Genomic DNA, 24989 nt, shown 5'->3' with positions numbered 1-24989 from the left:
TCAACCAGTAGACTTTATGAAAGTAAGGTAATCAACTTTTTGTTTCCGACTGTGATCTCTTAAACTTTCCACATCATTTACCTGCTGTTTATTTTAAGGCACACACCTTCGTGGACTAGAGACAACGGCAACCTTTGACACTTTCAGCCAGGATTTCATCCTCAACACACCAAAAACGTCCTCAATAAAATGGTGGCCCGGTGACTGTAAGCCTCTAAGATATCAATCTCACTAGACTTATAAGTTATTTATTTCTATCTATTTTTGTACTTGACCATCAAATTACTTCGAGTAGAAACTTTAAGAAATTCAACATGCATTGTACTCCAATAATTTTGTACATAAATGGGTTGTGATATTTTATATTTTACAGCCTTACAGATGCTACATAAATGCAGGATGTTGATATACGATAGGCTGGACCTTGTTGGAGCGGGGTGTCTCATGATGCACGCTCTTAAGTTAGATCTTTTTCTGCACGCTTTATCTTAATAGAATTTTACATCATTTATTTGCTGAAAGTGCAAACTGATAATGGTGAGAAGATGGAAAGAGGGTCTCTTGGAGCTTAGTGAATGACAGAATCAGTGGTGCATTTGACCAGTAAGATTTAAGTATTAAGAAAGGAATAATGAAGGAGAGTGAAGTGAAATCAAATCTGGTACAGAAGAGAAAATGATTGGATTAAGAGAGATAAAAGTTAGATAGGAAAAAAATGAATCTTTCAGCAACAATTGCATACACGAGAACGCGTTAAATTATTCTCTTTCTGGGCCAGAGAAATTGGCATTATCTATTATCAACCTTAGTTAAAAGAATATTTATGCTTTATCTCGTGGACACAACTTTCCATGGTGAGAATAATGGTCAGTTGATGGGTAAACACAGCAAGTTCTTAAAAGGAGCAGGAAAGCTCAGGGCAAAGCAAACCATGTTGAGCAAATTGACTAATTTGGAGGATAAAAACTAATGATCTATTGATTTGAAAAGTCTTCATGCAGTCTTTGTTTTCTACTTACAGTGGGTAGATCAGCGAATCATGCTGTGGTCTTGGCTCAGCTATATACCCAAGGAATGTGTCATGGAATGCATGCATTTATCGTTCAGATTCGCAGTCTGGTGGACCATTCTGTTTTGCCGGGTAATGTGCTGCAGGTCTTAATTGCCTTTTAAAAGGCTGTACAGCAACAAAGCCTATTGTTTTGTTCTGAGAAGAGAAAGTTATAATGAACACTATTGTGATTGTTATGCTGATATGTGTGGAACCATATAACATTCATACCACTTCAAGTTTGTATAAGTAGGACACACAAAGTTGCGTATTCCTTGTTCCATGCCCAATACCACGGCTGATATTTTGAATTACAGAAGAATATTGCTGCTCCTTCATAGTGATGTGGGAAATTCTTTTAGGTGGCCTGATTAATTTAAATTCTTTTCATTAAACATTTCATTTCACAAAGGCAAAAAAAAGTTTATTCAGTTCAATGAAATTCTTCAATTAAACTAGTTTTTATTAAAACATTGAAATGTTCAAATCAAAAACATTACAAATTAACAATATTCAGACAAACACACAATTAGGACAAGGTGAATCTCATTTCGGCCAAAATGGGAGATCAGTGGTTCCACCTACACAGCTAATGAGCTAGCAGGCTTTCACAAAAGAGCTCAAATTTCATGCCAAAGAGCAGAATTGGTTATAGTTTTCATTATCGGATTATACAGCCCAGCATTTAATTAAAAGCAATTTCATTCATTCATTGTTCCGTCAATCTAACAATGGCATGTCCTTCAATTAATCATATTTTGACACCTTCAAATATTGATCTGTCAATCGTCTGTCTGTTTTACAGAAGTTCTGTCCCAAAAATGGCTTCTTATGATTCAACATTTCTCTAATGAGTTTAAACCAGCTCTAATACCAAAAGACACCTTTATTTTTTGGTATTATCACCTGGCCTGGTAATTTACGTTGTTAATTAATTTGTGCTGATATCTTTCATGAATACATATTTCATTTTACTGGCATGTTACAAATTCATTTCTTAGAGACATTATTAGGAAGTTACTTAAATATTTTGTATTATTCTCAGACCATATATTAAAACATTAGCTGCTAATTATCCTCGTGTTGGGTATTTAGAATTAATCAGAATTTCTACTAAAACAGGAAATGCTTGCTGGACCAAATGAGGCCATTTTCTCATCTGCACAGCTGCAAATTTGAGTGTAAACAAAATAAATCTGAATAGCTGAAAACAAACATTATTCTAAATCTATGACTAAAATAGCCCCTCAACATGCACAGAATTTTAACTGCCAAGGAGATTTGAGTGCGAGTGGGGAAGAGGGGTTAAAGCCCCAAAATAATGGCATCAGGTTGGGAACCCAACTTATCCCACTCACTTCTGGGTTTAACCGGGTTGGTTTGCAAACGAGCAGGAAATCCCTGGTGATCTGTCATGTAAATGAAAGAAATATACAAATTCCCAATTAACTCAGGATTTAACTCATAATTCTGGCATTAACAGCCAGTATGTCAGTTTCTGGAGTGGTGTGGAAATTCACCAGGGTCAAGGCGGAGTAGAGTTGAGGGGTGGGGGGTGTCACGCTCTCTTTATTTGCATTAAGTGCCAAAAGGTAAGTTTAAAATTCCAGTTTGTGTGTTAGGTACATTGCTGGGGTCATGGGAAAAATTAGGTTGGGTGAACGTGTGAATACCCAACCTGATTGTCCCTGTGACATCAGCAATCTCCCTCTCAACTCATATACCATTTTACCCACCTACCCACTTTCATACCTGAAATGGCCTAGTGACCTATTTGGTTGCATTGTGTTCAAGAAGGTGGCTGGATCACAACTTTCACAAGGACAGTTAGGGCTGAGTAATAAATGCTTGCCTTGCCAATAATGTGCATGTCCCACAAATGTTTAAAAATAAATAAACACGTGCTATGGCTAATGTGTTATTAAAATTTGGTTCCAGGTGTCAAAGTTGGAGACATTGGTCCAAAGATGGCATTTGAACATGTTGACAATGGATATTTAATGTTGCAAAATGTTCACATTCCCAGGGAGAACATGCTAAGCAGATACAGTCAGGTAAAAATTAAAGTTCTTGGCATAATTCTTAACTGGAGTTCTCTGTTTTTTTAAAAAATTTGTACATGGGATGTGAGTGTCATTGGCAAGACCAGCATTTATATTTCATCTCTAATTGCCCTTGGAAGGTGGTGGTAAGTTCCTCCCTGGAATCGCTGCATTACATATAAGAACATAAGAAATAGGAGCAGGAGTAGGCCATCCAGCCCTTCGAGCCTGCCCCGCCATTCAATAAGATCATGGCTGATCTGTCGCTGCTCAGTTCCACTTTCCCGCCCTCTCCCCATAACCCTTAATCCCCTCTCCTATCAAAAACCCATCAACCCGCGTCTTAAAAATATTTAGCGAGGCAGCCTCCACCACTTCAACGGGCAGAGAATTCCAGAGATTCACCACCCTTTGAGTGAAGAAGTTCCTCCTCAACTCCGTTTTAAACCGCCCCCCTTTTATCTTGAGGCTGTGCCCCCTAGTCCTATTGTCTTTTTTGAGCGGGAAGAGTCTTTCCACCTCTATCCTATCCATCCCATTCATCATCTTATACGTCTCAATGAGATCTCCTCTCATTCTTCTAAACTCTAACGAGTACAAGCCCAGTTTATTCAGCCTCTCCTCATAGCTCAACCCCCTCAACTCGCGTATCAGCCTAGTAAACCTCCTCTGCACTCCCTCCAAGGCCAAAATATCTTTGCGCAGGTGCGGCGCCCAAAAATGCACACAGTACTCCAGTTGCGGCCTCACCAATGCCCTATACAGCTGCAGCAAGACCTCCCTACTTTTATATTCAATCCCCTTCGCTATGAAGGCCAGCATCCCATTCGCCTTCCTGACCACCTGCTGCACCTGCAAGCTGGGTTTTTGCGACTCATGCACAAGGACCCCGAGGTCCCTCTGCACCATCGCCTGCTGCAGTTTTTCGTCCCGTAAGTAATAGTCCTTCCTACCATTCTTCCTACCAAAGTGGACCACCTCACACTTGCCAACATTAAATTCCATTTGCCATTTCCTGGCCCATTCGCCCAGCCTATCTAGATCCTTCTGCAGACTCTCCACACCCTCCGCACAATTTGCCGTTCCCCCAATCTTGGTGTCATCAGCAAATTTCGACACTCTACACTCGGTTCCCTCCTCCAGATCATCTATATAAATGGTAAAAAGCTGAGGCCCCAGCACCGACACCTGGGGCACTCCACTAGTCACCATCCGCCAATCCGAATAGCACCCGTTGATCCCCACTCTCTGCCTCCTATTTGACAACCAATCCTCTATCCATGCTAACACCCTACCCCCAACTCCATGTCCCTCGACCTTCTGCAATAACCTCTTGTGAGGCACTTTGTCAAACGCCTTCTGAAAATCTAGAAAGACCACATCCACCGGCTCTCCTCTATCCACCGTCCTAGACACATCCTCATAGAACTCCAGTAAATTTGTCAGACACGACTTCCCTTTAATGAAACCGTGCTGCGTCTGCTCTATCAAGCAATTCCCTTCAAGATGCCTCGCAATTTCCTCCTTAATGACAGATTCTAACATTTTGCCTACCACAGACGTTAAACTAACCGGCCTATAATTCCCCGCCTTTTGCCTGGCACCCTTCTTAAACAACGGCGTAACATTAGCCGTTTTCCAATCATCCGGCACTTCCCCGGAATCCAGCGACGTTTGGAAAATAACCACCAAGGCATCCACTATCACCTCCGCCATTTCTTTCAGAACCCTCGGATGCATTCCATCCGGTCCTGGGGACTTGTCCACAATCAGCCCCTCCAGTCTGTCGAGCACCGCCTTTCTAGTAACAGTAATGTCATTAAGACCCTCCAGTCCTACCACCTTTCCATCGCTAACACCCGGCAAATTATTCACGTCCTCCTCCGTGAAGACAGAAACAAAAAAGTTATTCAATACCTTAGCCATATCCCCATCCCCTACCACTAGGTCCCCTTTCTCATCCTCTAAAGGACCAACATTCACCCTAGCCAGCCTCTTCCTTTTTATATATTTATAAAAACTCTTGCTATCCTTTTTTATATTAAGCGCTAGCCCAGCTTCATAGTTTCTCCTACCCTTCCTTATCAACTTCTTTGTCAATCTTTGTTGACATTTAAACCTCTCCCAATCCTCTTCTCGCCCACTACTCTTAGCTACTCTAAATTCCTCCGCTTTTAGTTTAACACTTTCCTTCACCTCCTTCGTTATCCACGGCTTATTACCTCTCCTCCTACTATCCTTTTTGACCATTGGAATAAATTTCCGTTGAGCACCAGGAAAGATCTCCTTAAAGATCCTCCACTGCTCCTCAACAGACCCTCCCTCCAACGCACTCTCCCAGTCCACATTCGCCAATTCTTCTCTCATCCTACCGTATTCCCCTCTATTCAAACAAAGGACGCGTGTCCGGGAACCCACTTTCTCCTCCTCCATCTGCACCAGAAACTCCACCATACAATGATCACTCTCCCCAAGAGGATCCTTCACCACAAGGTCCCTAATTCTACCCGCTTCATTACATAGCACCAGATCCAAGATAGCTCGCTCCCTCGTCGGCTCCAACACACACTGTTCGAGGAAACTATCCCGGCAGCATTCCAAGAACTCTTCCTCGAGCCCCCCATGTCCAACATGGGTCGACCAATCAATATGCAGATTGAAATCCCCCATAACTACGGCCGTCCCATTCCTGCACGCCGCACTTATTTGCGCGTTAACAGCCCGCCCCATCTCCAGATCATTATTCGGGGGCCTATAGACGACACTCACCAGCGTCTTCCTCCCTTTGCTGTTCCTAATCTCCACCCACAACGATTCCACCCTCTGCTCCTTGGCTCCAATATCATCCCTTGCTACCACCGTGATGCTATCCTTAATCAGCAGAGCTACGCACCCCCCTTTTCCCTTCTGCCTATCCTTCCTAAACACTTGATAGCCCTGTACATCCAGTTCCCATTCCCTGTCACCCTGCAGCCACGTCTCTGTAATGGCCACCAGATCGTATCCATTTGTGTCGATCTGCGCCATCAGCTCATCCACTTTATTCCGAATGCTTCGTGCATTCAGATAAAGTGCTTTCATCCCAGCCTTCACCTGGACCCTATTTGCCGCAATGCCACCAACTATACTCACGCCCCCTACTCCCTCTATTATTGGGACATCCTCGGCCTCTTCCCTTACATGTACACTCTCCTTAACTTTAGACCTCGTAAGGTCACCTACCCTCGCACCCTTCCCCCCCCCCCCCCCCCCCCCAATTAGTTTAAAGCCCTGTCTACAGTCCTCTTTACTCGATTCGCCAGCACTCTGGTCCCAGTATCTAATAATAATAGAGTAGAGTATCTAATAATATGGTGTGGGCGCACCCATGGTGCCATTGGGAAAAGATTTCTTCATACTTGAAAGTTCACATTATTAATAATCTTTCTAAAAATTAAAATGTGAATGTACTCCTGTAAGAGCAGACTATTCTGCAAATATGTTTCTTAAAAACAAAGTATAATGAACAATTTACATATTTAGAAAATGAATTACAGGCTGTCTAGATAAAAGGAAAATCCATGAATGTAGAAAATCTCCAAATAAAAATGGAAAATACTTTCGAAGAAATCTTGGCAAATGGGTGCAATGCATCTTGAATATAGGACACACTGCCACCATGGTATGAAGGGTATTTATGTTTAAGGTGGTTAATGGGCTGCTGAGGAAATTTACTGATTTGTTCTCGACCGGGTTAAGTTAAAGTTTATTTATTAGTGTCAAAGTAGGCTTACATTTACATGGAAATAAAGTTACTATGAAAATCCCCTAGTCGCCACCAGTTCAGGTACACTGAGGGAGAATTTAGCATGACCAATGTATCTAACCACCTCATCTTTCGGACTGTGGGAGGAAACCAGAGGAAACCCATGCAGGCATGGGGAAAACTTGGAGACTCCACACAGGCAATGACCCAAACTGGGGTCGAACCCAGGTCCCTGGTGCTGTGAGGCAGCAATGCTAACCACTGTGAATGTTATTGTAGCTGCATCTCTTCAAACAAGTTGAAGCTATGCCACCCCTACTCCTGATTTGTGCATGGAGGTGAACCAATCTCCTCAATATCCAGCTCCTGACCTCCCCTACTAACCAAAGCACTGATGTGGCTGGTCCATTTGAGTTTCAGGTCATTGCAGCAACCCAGCATATTGATATAGGGAGATTTGACATTGCTATTGAATGCCATGGGAGAACTGGTTAGACTGTTCTCTTGTGAGAAGTGAATGGTAGAGTGTCATTCTTCTGAACCTGCAGAAATAATAAGGTCATCAATTCATGCTCTGCACATGATAAAAACAGCTTTAATTTTCAGTTCCACGTGAAATACCAGTCTTGTCTTGCAGAATGTAAATAACTTGTAGGTTTCATCTTGCAGCATAATGTTCTCTATAGTTATAATTCAGGTCAGAAACTCGAGCATTTTATGAAGCTCACCTGGATCATAAGTTTTGCAATTTGTTTTTGGCTAGGGCGAGCATGAGATGTTTCACTTCAGGTATGATTCACCTGATCCACTGGGGAGCTTTTATCAAACAAAAGTTTATTTAAGAGTATAGCTAACATGTGTATAAAGAAAATTAGCAATAATCCTTACAAACATGAAAAAAAAGAAAAATATGTTATAACCCTTGACAAATATATGAAATGTTCCAATCAAACAAACTTTCTGATACAAAACCCTTGCCACATGTTTAGCACAGAAAATACAAATGCTGGCTTGATGAATTTAGTCCTTTGGTTGAATGCTGCCGTTCTCTCGAGACACTGACACAAGCTTAATGTCAGAACAACTTGCCAAAACACCAGAGAGATAGAAGCTATAGGTACTATCTAGTAAATCACCAACAGCAGCTTCTAGCAATATCAGAAAGAGAGAGAGAAACACTGCTTTTCAGTGTGATGTCCATCCCCTTCTAAAGTTAAAACTACAGCCAACAGCCAAACTGAAAATAAAATCTTGAAATCGCTAGGAAGAAAAAGTGGAAATGAAGTTACTATGAAAATCCCCGAATCCAAAACACATGACCTGCCAACCAGTTCCCTCCTAACAATGCAGGGTAATAAAAGAAATGCCAGAGTAAAAAGTAACAAAACCCCATTTAAACCATTGAAGCAGCGATAAAAAGGCTTCCAGTAGATAGCCTGGCAACAATGAAACCAAAAGGCCTACTTACAACTGCAGAGAACATGATGATAAAATTCTTAAAGGTACACTATTGATTGTTTCTTGTGCTTACTGAATTAGATATATCAGTTTTGCATTAATGTTTGTTGCCATTCTAGGTTACTTCAGATGGCAGCTATATTAAACAAGGATCTGACAGAATCAACTACATCTCTATGGTGCTTACTCGAGTGAGGATAATATCAAAAACAATTGTGCCTGCTTTTTCTAAAGCCTGCGTTATTGCTGTCCGATATTCTGTGGTGAGACGTCAATCAAAATTAAATGCTGGGTATGTCCAGAGACAGAATTTGGTGTGATTTAATAAATATTGTAATGTGGGTTTACTTATATGTTGATCGTTTGTTAAAATGCTTTTGTTGCTGCTGATTTTACTTCCAAACCAAAAGTAGCATTACTATAGCAAAGTGGGCAGATTTTTGACCTGATAGTTATTTTGAATGAAAGTACAGGGTAAGCGATGGTGTGAGGGGGAGGGTTTCAAATTAATGGGACATTAGGACCAGTTCTGGGAGAGGTGGAACCAGTACAGACTGGTTGGGTTGCACCTGGGCAAGACCAGAACTGATGTTCTAGGAGGGAGTATTTGTTAGGGTGGATGGGGAGGATTTAAATTGATATGGCAAGGGGGTGGGAACCTATGCATGGAGCTGGAGGAGGAATCAAGGAACAGAACAAAAGACAGGGAAATAGGAAAAGTAATAGGCAGAGAAATCAACAGACAGGACCACAGTGAAAAATATTGGGAACGAGACAAATAATGTAAAACGACAAGCCTTAAGGCTTTGAGCCTTAATGCATAGAACATTCACAATAAAGTAGATGAATTAATCATGCAAATAGATGTAAACAGGTATGATGTATCTGATATAATGGAGGCATGGCTGCAGAGTGACCAGGGATGGGAATTGAATATCCAGAGGTATTCAGTATTTAGGATGGATACACAAAAGAAAGATGGTGGAGTTGCATTACTGGTTAAAGAGAAATTTAATGCAATAGAGAGGAAAAATATTAGCTTCAACATCATAGAATTTGTACGGCAAAAGCTGAGAAGCACCAAAGGAGCAAAAAACATTAGTGGGTATTGTATATAGATCCCTAAACTATAGTGATGATGTTGAGAATAGCATTAAGCAGGAAATTAGAGACACTTGCAATAAAGGAACATCTGTAATTATGGGTGACCTTAATCTGCATTTAGATTGGGCAAATCAAATTAATCACAATAATATAGAGGAATTCCTGGAGTGTATACAGGATGGTTTTCCTGACCAATACGTTTAGGATCAATTAGAGATCAGGCCATCCTAGACTGCATACTGTGTAATGAGAAATGAATAAATTGGCAATCTAGTTGTATGAGACTAGATCCTTTGGAAATGAATGACCAATTAATAGTAGAATTCTTCATCAAGATGAAGAGTGACATCATTGATTCTGAGATGAGGGTCCTGAATCTTAATAAAGGAAACTCTAATGATATCAAGCGCAGTTGGCTATGATGGATTGGGAAATGTTACTTAGAGATGATGGTGGATAGGCAATGGCAAACATTCAAAGAACGCAGGGATGAACTGCACCAATTGTTCATTCCTGTCTGGCGCAAAAGTAAAACGGGAAAGATGACCAAACCATGGCTCACAAAACAAATTACAAATAGTATTAGATCCAAAGAAGAGGCACACAAATTGTCCAGAAAAATAACAGACCTGAGGATTGGGAGCAGTTTAGAATTGAGCAAAGGAGGACAAAGGGATTGATTCGGAAGGGGAAAATATAGAGTATGAGAGTAAACTTGCGGGAAACATCAAAATTTTTACAATCTGTTTTTAGTTATGTGAAGAGAAAAAAGATTGGTGAAGACAAGTCCCTTACAGTCAGAATTAAGGGAATTTATAATGGGGAACAAAGAAAGTGGCTGACCAACTAAATACATACTTTTGTTCTGCCTTCACAAAGGAGGACACAAATAACATATCAGAAATGTTGGGGAACACACGTTTAGTCAGAGGGAGGAACTGAAGGAAATCAGAATTAGTAGGGAAATGGTATGGGGGAAATTGATGGAATTGAAGGCCAATAAATCCCCAGGACCTGATAATCTAAGCTAAGAGCATTTAAGGAAGTGGCCTCAGAAATAGTGGATGCATTTGTGGTCACCTGAGATTCTACAGACTCGGGAACAGTTCCTATAGATTGGAGGGTAGCTAATGTTAAGAAAGGGAGGTAGGAGGTAAAGGGAATTATAGACCAGCAAGCCTGACATTGGTAGTGGGGAAAATTCTAGAGACCCTTATCAAAGATTTTATAGCACAGCACTTGGAAAACAGTCGTAGAATTGGGCAAAGTCAGCATAGACTTAAGGGAAATAATGCTTGATGAATCTATGGAATTCTTTGAGGATGTAACTAGTAGGGTTGATGAGGGGGAGCCAGTGGATGTGGGTTATTTGGACTTTCAGAAGGCTATCGACAAAGTTCCACATAAGAGATTAGTATACAAAATTAAAGCACGTGGGATTGGGGGTAATATATTGAGATGGATAGAAACTATTTGGCAGACAGGAAACAAAGAATAAACAAATCTTTTTCTGGAATGGCAAGCAATAACTAGTGGTGTACCATAGGGAATAATGCTAGGACCCCAGCTATTCACTATATATTAATCATTTAGATGATGGATATAAATGTAATATTAATCATTTAGATGATGGATATAAATGTAATATCAAAGTTTTCAGATGACACAAAGCTGGGTGGGAGGATGAGTTGTGAGGAGGATGCAGCAATGTTTGATGGTGATTTGGACAAGCTGAATGGGCAAATACATGACAGTTGCAGTATAACATGGATGAAAGTGAGGTCATCCACTTTTGTAGCAAAAACAGGATAGCAGATTATTATATGAGTAGTTATAAATTGAGGGGAATGTGCAATGAGACCTAGGTGTCCTCATACACCAGTTGTTGAAGGTAAATGAAGGCAGTAAGAAAGGCAAATGGTATGTTGGTCTTCCTGCAATTATAAAGGGTCTTGGTGAGTCCACACCTGGAATATTGTGTATAGTTTTAGGTCACATTGCCTCAGATAATAAGGAGACTACGGAGATCCATCAAAGATGCCAAAAGACAGCACTGGACCAAGCTAGAGTTTCAGGCTAGCCACCGACTATGGCAGAGTCAGCAAGACCTAACAGACTATAAGATGAAGGCATGTAGAATCGCCAGCAGCAATGCAGTCCTCCCTGATGGACTCAACACATTCTATGCCCGTTTTGAGCAAGAGGTCAGCAAGAGCACGCCCTCCGCCCAGGAAGTCTCAGTTGAACCCATATTCAAATCAAATAATAGAACCCCACAGTGCAGAAAGAGACTATTCAGCCCATCGAGTCTGCAGTGACCACAATCCCACCCAGACCCTATCCCCATATATTACACACTAATCCCTCTAACCTACGCAACCTGGGACACTAAGGGGCAATTCAGCATGGCCAATTAACCTAATCTGCACATCTTTGGACTGTGGGAGGAAACTGGAGCACCTAGAGCAAACCCACACAGACACAGGGAGAATGTGCAAACTCTACACAGACAGTGACCCAAGCCAGGAATCGAATTCAGGTCCCTGGAGCTGTGAAGCAGCAGTGCCCACCACTGTGCTACTGTGCCACCCATCAAGGTCACCTTCACAGATGTCAGATCAGCCTTCTCAAAAGTCAACCTATGGAAAGCGTCTGGCCCAATGGGGTACCTGGACGAGCGTGGACCAGCTGGCAGGGGTATTCTCTGACATCTTTAACCCCTCTTTGTACCAATTTGAGGTCCCTTTCTGCTTCAAGAAGATGACCATCATCCCTGTATCAAAAAAAAGCCAGGTAGCATGCCTTAATGACTATCGCCCAGTGGCTCTGCTTTCCATCATTATGAAGTGCTTCGAAAGGTTAGTCATGGCACAAATCAATTTCTGGCCTCCCAGATTACCTGGATCCAATACAGTTTGCCTATCGCTGCAATAGGTCCGCAGCAGACGCCATCTCCCTGGCCCTACACTCAACCCTGGAACATCTGGATAACAAAGGTACCTGCGTCAGACTCCTATTTATTGACTACAGCTCAATCTTGAACACCATTATTCTGACTAAACCCCTCTCCAAACTCCATGGCCTGGGGCTTGGCTCCTCTCTCTGCAACTGGATCCTAACTAGATCTTCTTACCTACAGACTGCAATCAGTAAGGATAGTCAACATCACCTCCTCCATGATCATCCTCATGTCCTGATTCCTCTAGGACATGTTGATGATATGGACACCTAAAAACTTGAAGCCCTTGACCACTTCCACTTCATCCCCATTACCGTAGCCAGGGGCATGTCCTTCGCTACACTTCCTGAAGTCAATGACCATCTACTTTGTTGACATTGAGGTAGAGATTATTGTTGTCCCACCATTTCACCAGATTTGCTATCTCCTTCCTATACTCCCATCATTGTCTGAGATCCGATCCATTATGGTGGTGTCGTCAGCAAACTTGAAAATAGAGTTGGAGGGGAATTTGACCAAACAGTCGTGGATCTATAAGGAGTGTAGTAAGGGGCTGAGGTCACAACTTTGTGGGACACCAATGTTGAGGATAATCGTGGAGGACTAGACAGGGTAGATGCAGGAAAAATGTTCCCAATGGTGGGGGAGTCCAGAACCAAGGATAGTTGTCTAAGAATATGGGGTTAACCTTTTAGGACTGAGATGAGAAATTTATTCAACTTGAGAATAGTAAGCCTGTGGAATTCATAAGCAAAGAAAGTAATTGAGGTCAAAACATTATATGTTCTCAAGAAGGAGTTACGTATGGCACTTGGTTTAAAGGAGATCAAAGGATATGGGGGGGGGGGGAGGCAGAATCAGGTGATTAAGTTGGATGATCATAATGAATGGCAGAGCTGTCTTGAAAGGCCTACTCCTATTTTCAATATAAGTCTCTTTACAGAAGTGCTGATCACACCTGAAGAAAGTAAGAATTTTTAAGATCAGAAAAAGTCATGAGGTTCAACAAATTCATTATTTGGCTGATTTATCAACCCACTTACATGCTTTCTCAATATATCCCTTCATCACTTCTTTCCTGAAACATATTTAACTGTCTTGATGCCTTGTATGCTTTTTCCTTAAAAGCTTTTTTCTGGTACCATGCTACCCACCAAGTGAAAAAGAATTCACCTGACATTCTTTCTTTCTCCTCATTTCTTTATTTTGATCTATGTTGCATTTGTAACATTATCAGAAATGAACACTATGGCTAAATCATTTTCACCTGTCATTTCTATAAAATAGAGAACTTTAATTACATTTACACTCATTTTCTTTTTCCAAAAGGAAATAAATACAACTTTTGTAACCAGTCTTAATATCTTATATTCCTAATGCAGAGTTTTCTTGGTTAGCTCACCTTTGTATCATTTCATAGGCTGTAAAACCCTCCAATTTCAAATGAAACCTGGACACTACACCAGATGTATAGTAGTCTATCTACACTGCTCCATCTCTGCTAATACTTGTACTCTTTTTTTCTCCCCCACTGCATCCAAGTTAAATAATGTTCACATTAGCAATACAACGACGAACTGAATTGTCACACTATTATGCTTAAAGGGAATTTGTTCAAGTGAGGGTAACATCTAACAAAAATCAAGCTATGTCAAACATAAGCCAGTTCAAATGGCAGATAATATCTGGACTTATTCTATTTTTCTGTTTCTATAGCCCTTGGGGCTAAAGGGATCTAGGGATATGGGTGAATTGTGGGATCAGAGTGTTGAATTTGATGAATAGAACATAGAACACTACAGCACAAACAGGCCCTTCGGCCCACGAGTTGCGCCGATCACATCAACACCTATCTATAACCCCCAATCCCATAAAACCCCATATACTCATCCAGAAGTCTTTTAAAAGACCCCAGCGAGTTCGCCTCCACCACCACTGACGGCAGCCGATTCCACTCACTCACCACCCTCTGAGTGAAAAACTTACCCCTAACATCACTTCTGTACTTTCCTCCCCGCACCTTAAATCTGTGTCCTCTCGTAGCGACCATTTCAACCCGGGGAAATAGCCTCTGAGAATCCACCCTATCCATTCCTCTCAACATTTTATAAACCTCTATCAGGTCGCCTCTCAACCTTCGTCTCTCCAGGGAAAAGAGACCCAGCTCCCTCAACCTAACTTCATAAGGCATGCCTCCCAGTCCAGGCAACATCCTTGTAAATCTCCTCTGTACCCTTTCAATAGCTTCTACATCTTTCCTATAGTGAGGCGACCAGAACTGCGCACAGTACTCCAAATGAGGCCTGACAAGGGTCTTATAAAGTTGCAGCGTTACCTCCCGACTCCTAAACTCAATCCCTCGATTAATGAAGGCCAGTACACCATACGCCTTCTTGACCACCTCTTCCACCTGCGAGGCCGATTTGAGAGTCCTGTGGACCTGGACCCCAAGATCCTTCTGCTCTTCAACACTACTAAGACTCCTGCCCTTGATAGTGTACTCGTTCATCCCGTTGGTTCTGCCAAAATGGACGACTACGCATTTATCCGCGTTGAAGTCCATCTGCCACTTCTCCGCCCAGTCCTGCATCCTATTTATGTCCTGCTGCAACTTCTGACATCCTTCCAGACCATCCACAACACCACCGACCTTCGTGTCATCAGCGAACTTACTTACCCATCCCTCCACTTCCTCATCCAGGTCATTTATGAAAATGACAAACAGCAAGGGTCCTAGAACAGATCCCTGGGGCACTCCACTGGTGACTGACCTCCATTCAGAAAAAGACCCATCCACAACCACTCTCTGCCTTCTGCAGGCAAGCCAGTTCTGGATCCACAAGGCCAAAGGCCCTTGGATCCCATGCCCTCTCACCTTCTCAAGAAGTCTTGCATGGGGGACCTTATCAAACGTCTTGCTGAAGTCCATGTACACCACGTCCACGGCACTTCCTTCGTCAATGTGTTCAGTCACATTATCGAAGAACTCAACTAGGCTTGTAAGGCACGACCTGCCCTTGACAAATCCATGCTGACTATTCCTGATCATGTCAAACCTCTCCAAATGCTCGTAAATCTTGTCCCTCAGAAGCCTCTCCATCAGCTTACCAACCACTGAGGTCAGACTCACCGGTCGGTAATTTCCCGGGCTATCTCTGTTCCCTTTCTTGAAAATAGGGACTACATCCGCAATCCTCCAATCTTCCGGAACCTCTCCCGTCTCCATTGACGACGCAAAGATCATCGCCGGGGCTCTGCAATCACTTCCCTCGCCTCCCACAGTATCCTGGGGTATATCCCATCTGGTCCCGGCAACTTATCTATCTTGATAGAATTCAAAAGTTCTAACACATCCTCCACCTTAATATCCACAAACTCTATCTTTTCCATCTGCTGCAAATCCGTAGCAAAATCTCCCAGATCAGCTTCCACCGTGAATACTGAGGCAAAGTACTCATTAAGCACCTCTGCCATTTCTTCTGGTTCCACACAGACCTTTCCCCCTTCACCTTTTATAGGTCCTATCCCTTCTCTTCTCATCCTTTTACCTTTCACATATTTATAGAAGGCCTTGGGATTCTCCTTAATCTTACCTGCCAAGGTCTTCTCATGACCCCTTCTGGCTCTCCTAATTTCCCTTTTAAGCTCCTTTCTACAGTCCTTATACTCCTCAAGATCCTTAACCTCTCCTAGTTCCCTGAACCTTTTGTACACCTTCCCTTTCCTCCTGACTAGGTTCAACACAGCCTTCGTGCACCACGGTTCCCGCGACCTACCAAAACCCCCTTGTCTCATCGGAACGTTGTCATGCATAGCTCCAGACAAACATTCCTTGAATATCCGCCACCTTCCTTCAGTACTTTTCCCTAAGAACACCTCCTTCCAGTTTATTTGTCCAAGTAACTTCCTGACTTCTTCGTATCTCCCCTTACTCCAGACAAACACCTTCCTAGCCTGCCTGATCCTATCTCGTTCCAATGCAATTGTGAAGGAGATAGAATTATGGTCACCATTCCCAAGATGCTCTCCTACCGAGAGATCCATCACCTGCCCTGGTTCATTCGCCAGTACCAGGTCAAGTACAGCCTCTCCCCTCATAGGCTTATCCACATACTGTGTCAGGAAACCTTCCTGAACACACCTAACAAACTCCTCCCCATCCAAACCCCTTACCCTAGGGATATTCCAGTCGATGTTTGGGAAATTGAAGTCTCCCATCACGACAACTCTGTTATTAATACATCTCTCCAGAATCTGTTTCCCTATCTGCACTTCAACTTCCCTGTCACTATTGGGCGGCCTATAGAATACACCCAGCAAAGTTTTCGACCCTTTGCTGTTCGTAACTTCCACCCACAGAGACTCTGTAGATAGTCCCTCCACGGCATCCTCTTTCTCTGCAGCCATGACACTGTCCCTGATCAACAGTGCCACTCCACCACCTCTTCTGCCATCCTCCCTGTCCTTCCTGAAGCATCTGAAACCTGGCACCTGAAGTACCCAGTCCTGTCCCTGAGACATCCAAGTCTCCGTAATGGCCACCACATCACAATCCCAAGCAGCAATCCACGCCCTAAGCTCATCTACCTTATTCACTACACTCCTTGCATTAAAATATATACACTTCAGCCCCTCAGTCTGGGCATTTCCCTTCTCCACCCCCTGTCTAACCTCCCTCCCATACTGCCTGCAGTCCTCCCCTACCTGGGAGCTAACCTCCTCTGTCCCAGTTTCCCCATCGCAATTCCCTCCCCCCATCCTTTCTAGTTTAAAGTCCCCCCGGTAGCCTTAGCCAGTCTTCCCGCCAAGATATTAGTCCCCCTGGGATTTAAGTGCCACCCATCCTTACTGTACAGGTCCCACCTACCCCTAAAGAGGTCCCAGTGATCTAGGAACCGAAATCCCTGCCCTCTACACCAGTCCCTCAGCCACGCATTCAGCCTCCACTTCATTTCATTTCTTCCCTCATTCTCCCGTGGCACAGGCAGCAATCCTGAGATTACTACCTTCGCTTTTCTCTTCCTCAGCTGCCTACCCAGTTCTCTATAGTCCCTTTTCACGAGTGCCTCCCTCTTCTTGCCTACGTCAGTAGTACCTATATGTACTACAACCTCTGGTTCCTCACCCTCCCCTTTCAGGATGTCTGGGACACGCCCAGAGACATCCCGAATCCCAGCTCCAGGGAGACAAACCACCATCCGCGACTCCCGACTACGTCCACAAAAACGCCTGTCCGCGCCCCTCACTGTGGAGTCCCCTATTAACACTACCTTTCTGCTCTCTTTTTTGATTAGCCATGATCAAAATGAATGGTGGAGCAGGTTCAAAGGGATGAATGGTCTACGCCTGCTATTATCTATATTTCTAACTTTGAATTAGCATTTCAGCTTTGATTTTGAAGTTATGATCTGTCCTTAGTGAAATGGAAGCAAAAATTTTAGACTACCTGACCCAGCAACAGAAACTTCTACCTCAACTAGCAACAGCTTTTGCCTTTCACTTCATGTCCTCATCCTTGGAAGCCTTTTGCAACCAAGTAAATGTACAGATCAAAACCAAGGGAGATGCCTCTTTGCTGCCTGAGGTAAGATCATTTGCCTTATTGCTGTATGGGCAGAGCAGCGTTTTCTTTGAACAATAATGTGAATTGAATCATTTGCATCTGTAATATTGCCATTTAAAGTAATTGGTTAAAAAATTACAAGCTGTGCCATAATTTATCTTCTGCTTACATATTATCTGTGGTGATTTCCTAAGAGAATGCTTATGGTGTATCTAGTGCAGATGTGCTGTTTTATGTTATGTAATACAAACATACAAGTTCTGAACAGACATAGGCTATTGCTACGTGATTTGATTGTGACTAAAATTGTTAGCCGTACCAAATGGCTGACATTTGTCACTCTATTTTTCTGTCTAACACCTATAACCTTTGATTCCCCCTCCCCATTTTTAATAAAGAACCTATCAAATTCAGCCTTTAAAATAATCAAGAACCCTACCTCCATTGCTTTCTGGGGAAAATAATTCTGTACATTAATGATCCAGTGAGATAAAATGTCTCTCCATCTCGGCCTTAATTAGGAGACTTTTTTTTTAAAACTGTGTCCCCTAGTTCTAGTCTCTCCCAGAGGAGAAACACCACCTGTGTTCATCCTGTCAAGCTCACCCAAAATCTTGTATGTTTTAATAAAATCATTCTCATTCTTCTAAACTCCAATGGTTAGGGCATGTATCACCAGTGCTTGTAGCTTATGGTGACTCGAAATATGTGAAATAGCAATTTTGCTCCAACTATTGTGGGATGGTTGGTGGTGCTTTAGTATAACATAAAAACTTCAACCTGGATTGTGTGTCCTGGAATGGAACTTGAAATCTGTGACTTTCGGATTTGGAGGATGGAACTATTGCAGTGAATTACATTAGTAATAAAAGTTTTAGGAGAATATTTAAAAGAATACATAATGCGTTCATTTCAACATGTTAAACAACATTCCTGGGTAAAGTAAAACAGGCTTAAATTTGCTGTGATGTGTCAAGCAGCTCAATTTTGCTTGTTAGAGAAATTGTTTTTTCAGATACATGATTAGAGCTTCACAAAGTTGAAGTTATTTCAGTTTAGTGGTTGAGGCTCAGTTCCCTAAAGGACACATCATTGACCACACAGAAAAGGTGAAAGCTTAATGATTGGAAGTGTTTAATTGTATCAGTCTTCATCTCACAATGTGATGGACAGAATGCAGAGACTAGCTGATCAACTGATTCCTTTGGAAATTCATATGAAATTCTGTACGTGTTTAATTAGGAAACTTGCAATATTATAAATTCAAGATCTGGAGAGATCACCTGTAACTTTAATTTCAGAATGTTACAATGTACAGATCTGATCTGGCTCACTTTTTTTCCCTTTTTACTGCATCTCAGAATCTTTGACCTCCTGGTCCTTAAGATTTAATTAAAAACAAAACTTGAATATTTTATGAGTTCTCAGATTGGCTTTGGCTCATATGATTTTAGTTGTGTTTTCAATATCATTGGCAAAAAAAGACCTATATCTTAAAATCTGTTGAGGCAGTTAAGTTCAGTGTCAGAAGTTGAACCAACTCATTCTGTGAACACTGTTGGGATTTGTCTAATTTGGAGTATTCCAGACTGAACTATTTCTTTCTTGAATTTAAAATGATCATTATTAACATTATTAGATTATACATTCAGATTAAAAATAATGTGTAATGAAAATACAGAAAGATATCTTTTCATTTAAATTAATTTATTACATTTCAATTGTGGTAACTAAGATGCCAACTGCAGCAGTGAATCTGTTTAGAAACACAGTTAGTGTTTCTGAAATGCATTGATCATGAGAGAAAACTTTAAATGAGCATTTCATATTTAAATGCAGAAAAATGTTGATTTCCATTAACATGTCTGCCAGTAAATCTAATATTGCTCACAATCTCACTCTAGAATATTTGAGACTTGCAGTAAAAATGCTAGAGATGTTCAAAATCATGAAGAGTCTAGACAGGTTAGATGGAGGGAAACCCTTCCCGTTTATCAAGGAACAGAAGATTTTGGATGCATGGCAAAAGAAGTAAAGATGACATGAGGAAAGAGTTGCACAGTGTAATTAGGATCTGGAATGCGCTGCATGAGAGTGTGATGGAGGCATTTCCAAATGTGGCTTTCAAAAAGCAATTGAATAATTATCTGAGGAGAAAAAGTTTGCAGGGTTCCGCAGAGAAAGTGGGGGAATGCATGGGACTATTCAACTTTCCCTTGCAGAGAGCTGACACAGACTCGACAAACTGAATGACCTCCTTCTGTGCTGTAACCATTCTGTAATTCTAAGTACTGTCCATATGTAGATTCATTGCTCAAATTAAGGAGGATCCTAAGCTTTTAGTAACAACTATCCTGTCAGACTAGCATAGGAAAAAATTAAAGTGATGTCCTACAGGGGTCAGTACTTGTTCGTAAACTAGTTCTGCTTTATAGGAATGACTTAGAGACTCAGAGACATTATGCACAAAAGGAGCCCATTCTGGCTCGGTGTAGAACAATCCAGTCAGTCCTATTCCTTCACTATCTCCATAACTCTGCAGGTTCATTTCCTTTAAATGCACATTCAATTTCACTTTGAAATTATTGATCATTTCTGCTTCCAACATCCACGTAGACACAAGTTCCAGGTCATTACTACTCACAGGATTAGCTTAGCGTTTAAAGTAAAGGGGCGGCATGGGCAAGTTGAGCCTAAGGGCCTGTTTCCATGCTTGTAAACTTCTGTGACTTAAAGCTCTTCCATATTTCTCTGCTGCACCACTTGCCATAACCTTAAATTCCGCGTCCTTTTACCATCAGGTTTATTTTTATCTACCTCATTTAAACTTGTCATAATTTTGTACCATGTATCAACTCAAGTTTGTTTTTTTCAAATTAATGTCAAAAGTAGGCTTACATTAACATTCAATCTTTAACACTCCCTTCAATCTGTTGTGCTCCAGGAACAGCTCCAGCTTCTCCAACTTAACATGTAACTAAAATCCCTCATTCCTTGACCTTTTCTACTCTGCGCCGTCTGATAGACTCTCACATCATTCCTAAAGGGTAATGATCAGGTCTGGATACAGTGCTCTAGTTGTGACCTAACCAGAGCTTTATAAAAGTTCAGCATCACTTCCCTCCTTTTACTCCGTAAGAAGTCTCACAACACCAGGTTAAAGTCCAACAGGTTTATTTGGAACCAATTAGTGATTCCAAATAAACCTGCTGGATTTTAACGTGGTGTTGTGAGACTTCTTAGAGTGCTGACCCCAGTCCAATGCCGGTGTCTCCATCTCATGGCCTTTTATACTAAACATCCATATTTATGAAGCCCAAAATTCCACATGGTTTGCTAACTACACAGTTAAATGTCCTACCGCATTCATGATCAACGCGTATGGACCTCCTGCGGTTGGAACTCGGATGCAAAAACAAATTAAATGTTACTTTTCTGGTACTTTTTTGCAAATTTGTACAAATGAGAGAGGATGCAGTTAAGTCTTCAGAAGAATTTGAGTCAGTTATGCAACTGGGCAGACAAATGATAAATCCAAGTTTTTAATACTGCAACATAAAGTCTTACTAATGGAAGTAGGTGCCATTTAATTATAATGGAAACTGAAAGACAGTTAGGAGATGGAGATTCGGAATGTGACCTAGGAGTAATATTAGATCAAACACTTCTGAATTGAATTGAAATAAATGTTGGAATATAAAGACAGAACATAACTGTAAAATGTATGATGATGCGCTGGTCAAACTGCATGTTTCCATTCTGGTCATCATCCAACAAAAAGGATGCACGCCATTGGGATAAGATAGAGGATACAGTATGTGATAATTTTAACATGTCTTATGAAATTAAACCTGTGTCCTCATACATACCATATGATTTACAGTTATTTCTTTGTCATAGTATGGGAGCGGAAATGCTTAAAACATTACTCTGAAAGGATGAAAGCCCCATGGCACTAGGCTAGTGTATTCTCAACTAATAATCAGATTACTTGCTGCTAGAATTATATGCAAAAAAGAGAAACAGCCAAACACACAGAACACCAATGAAAATAACTTGGGATTTACATACTGTCTTCACTGTACAACAATAAACAGGCAGCATGATGACACAATGGTTAGCACTGCTGCTTCACAGCGCCAGGGACCCGGGGTCAGTTCCCAGCTTGGGTGCTGTCTGAGCAGAGTTTGGATGTTCTCCTCATGTCTGCATGGGTTTCCACCGGGTGCTCTGGTTTCCTCACACAGTCCAAAGACACGCTGGTTAAGTGCATTGGCAATTCTAAATTCTCCCTCAGTGTACCCGAACAGGTGCCGAGTGCGGCAACTAGGGAATTTTCACAGTAACTTCATTGCAGTGTTATTGTGAGCCTACTTGTAACACTAATAAATAAACTTTATCCCAGATAAATGGAAATTAGTTGAGGTGGCTGAATGTCTTAAAAAAGGAAATAGGGTGGGGAAATTTAAAGTGCATTTGCAGTACCTAAGGCCTGTACAGCTGAAGGGACTGCTGTCAGAGACTGACAAAAGGAGAATGCAGCATGTTCAAGTTCCTGAGCGTTGTAGGCCGGTGGATTAGGGAGAAGTGAGGCACAAGAGGGAATTAGACACAAGCATGAAAATTAAAAACTGGAGCTCTTCAGGGACATGAGACAACGCAAATCAGTAAGGTCAGAGTTAGACCGGGTACAGCATTCAATATAAGCAGCAGGGTTTGGTTGAACTGTGCAGTGGAGAATGAGATACCAACCAGTCGACTTTGGGAACAGTTGAGTTTGGAGAGGATAACAAAATTGGTGAGGTTTTTGACAGCATATGGTCTGAGACAGGGGCAGAGGTGGATGCTGTTTTGAAAGTAGTCTATCCTGAACAATTTGTCCCTCAACCATCGTCGTTAAAACAAATGATTTGGTCATTAATCTTTGTTTGTGGGATTTTATTTTACATAAATTGGCTGCTGCATTTCCTTATTACTCTGTTTAAAATAATCCATGGTCTGTGACCCATTGGCTGAGAGATTAAATATTGGCCAGTAAAATACTTTCATGGGAAATGAAAACTGATAATGTGGAATCCATCAACACTTATCCAACTCTTAATTTCTCTGCAGCTCCATGCCTTGTCTGCAGGCCTGAAAGCAATTACCTCCGAGACCTCTAGTGCTGGAGTCGAGGTGTGTCGCAGGGCTTGTGGTGGCCATGGTTACTCAATGCTGAGTGGTTTACCCTCTCTTTACACTTGGGTGGTAGCTTCCTGTACGTACGAAGGAGAAAACACTGTAATGCAATTGCAAACTGCAAGGTATGAGTGGAAACTGACTGTAAATATTTTGAGATTACTCTATAAGTCTGTGTCAAATAGAATCCCTACAGTACAGAAGGAGGCCATTTGGCCCATTGAATCTGCACTGACCACAATCCCATCCAGACCGTATTCCCGTAACCCCACAAATTTATTGCTAATCCCCCTGACACTTTGGTCAATTTAGCATGGCCAATCAACCTAATCTAGTATCTATTTATGTTGTGTCAGCAAGCATACAAATCTATAGAGAAATATACTAAATATTTAACAGCACAACTGTTGTAATTTGGAAGATTAGTTACTTTTGACTTTCCAACCCACTGCATTTAATGTGCTGTACCATAGTTGGCCATATATATATTATCACCAGAGAAATAAACTTGCACCAACCTTTCAGTCCTTTATTCCATAAATTCTGGATCAAATTATTCTGCAGTTGCAGCTCCAATCTATGCACAAGATTTCCTGCTAGCTTTTGCATCAGACTGGCATTCACTCCTCAGAACTGCCGTTGAAATCTCGGTAACAGTCCAAACTCCATGATTCCCTCTTGACATCACAATCTCGGCCCAGTTCCAAGATCAGTGCCTTCAGTCAATCTTAGCTGTTGCCAAATTAGATTTTTGAATCTGGCTTGGCCCCTACAGAAACCAAATAAAATTATAGGAAATGATGGACTTTCCACATTGCTGCCTAGTAATGCTCAATTTCTGCTAGTGTAAATCTTAATGTTGACAGTAATTTATAAACTACAGTAAATCAAATACTGTCTCTGATAGTGCAGTGTTCGTGATTTTTTTTAACTTGAATGGGTGAGGGCCTTAAATAGATTTCCCAAGTGGAATTACCTGTTTAAACATCTTAGTTATGTAATGTAAATAGTTAAAACTAACTATTGTTGAAAGAATTTATGCAACTACCAGAGTATTTGTTAAATTTTATTCTCGGATTTTGGACCATAAAGAACTTGCAACACAATAATAACAAAAATCTGGGCACCAGAGATAAATTAACTTTGGAAATATATGTAATATACAAATTATTACAAGCATGCAAATATATTTGTTATACTCGCAATTAGGATAGCCATTTGGGACTAAGAGCTATACCATCAATGATTGTTTATGATGAAGCAAAGAACACATAACTCCATCTCATATATTTTATTGAGATATGCCTATTTTGGTTGCAGAATATGATGCAATCATAGCACAATATGATATTCTTTTGTCTAAGCCTGAAAAAACATTCACTGAAGTTTTGCATTTTGAATGACCTGTCCTTGGTGTAAAATTGTTATCATGTACCGTTTCTTCTCAGTTTATCTAGCCTCAGTACTTTTCCATCAAACAACTAAATATGAGGTCATCCGTTTTGGTAGGAATAACAGCAAAATGGACTATTATTTAAATGGTAAAAAATTGCAGCATGCTGTTGTGCGGAGGGACCTGGGTGTCCTTGTGCAGGAATCTCGAGGAATTGGTTTGCAGGTGCAGCAGGTAATTAAGAAGGCAAATGGAATTTTGTCCTTCATTGCTAGAGGAATGGAGTTCAAAAACAGCGAGGTTACGTTGCAGCTGTATAAGGTGCTGGTGAGGCCACACCTGGAGTACTGTGTACAGTTTTGAACTCCTTACTTGAGAAAGGATATATTGACACTGGAGAGGATGCAGAGGAGATTCACTAGGTTGATTCTGGAGTTGAGAGGGTTGGCTTATAGGAGAGACTGAGTAGATTGGGGTTATGCTTATTGGAATTCAG

The 24989-nt window shown here is 41.4% G+C and overlaps 1 protein-coding gene across 2 annotated transcripts in view; it reads left to right on the top strand.

Annotated features, from left to right (window-relative positions):
* The window catches only part of LOC145338550 (peroxisomal acyl-coenzyme A oxidase 2-like), a 55736-nt gene that overhangs the window by 10373 nt on the left and 20374 nt on the right, over positions 1-24989 (top strand). For both annotated transcript variants that reach the window (XM_080182927.1, XM_080182926.1), the window contains exons 4-9: positions 99-206; positions 1022-1141; positions 2990-3105; positions 8416-8588; positions 17778-17943; positions 23035-23225. In XM_080182927.1, coding sequence (XP_080039053.1) covers positions 99-206; positions 1022-1141; positions 2990-3105; positions 8416-8588; positions 17778-17943; positions 23035-23225 — 874 coding nt within the window. The remainder of the gene's footprint in view (positions 1-98; positions 207-1021; positions 1142-2989; positions 3106-8415; positions 8589-17777; positions 17944-23034; positions 23226-24989) is intronic.

This window comes from Carcharhinus amblyrhynchos, chromosome 3 (genome assembly GCF_965287045.1).
Source record: "Carcharhinus amblyrhynchos chromosome 3, sCarAmb.v2.hapA, whole genome shotgun sequence".
Lineage (NCBI taxonomy): Eukaryota > Metazoa > Chordata > Chondrichthyes > Carcharhiniformes > Carcharhinidae > Carcharhinus > Carcharhinus amblyrhynchos.
Note: the sequence above shows the minus strand (reverse complement) of the source record. Positions and strands in the feature narration are given on the sequence as shown.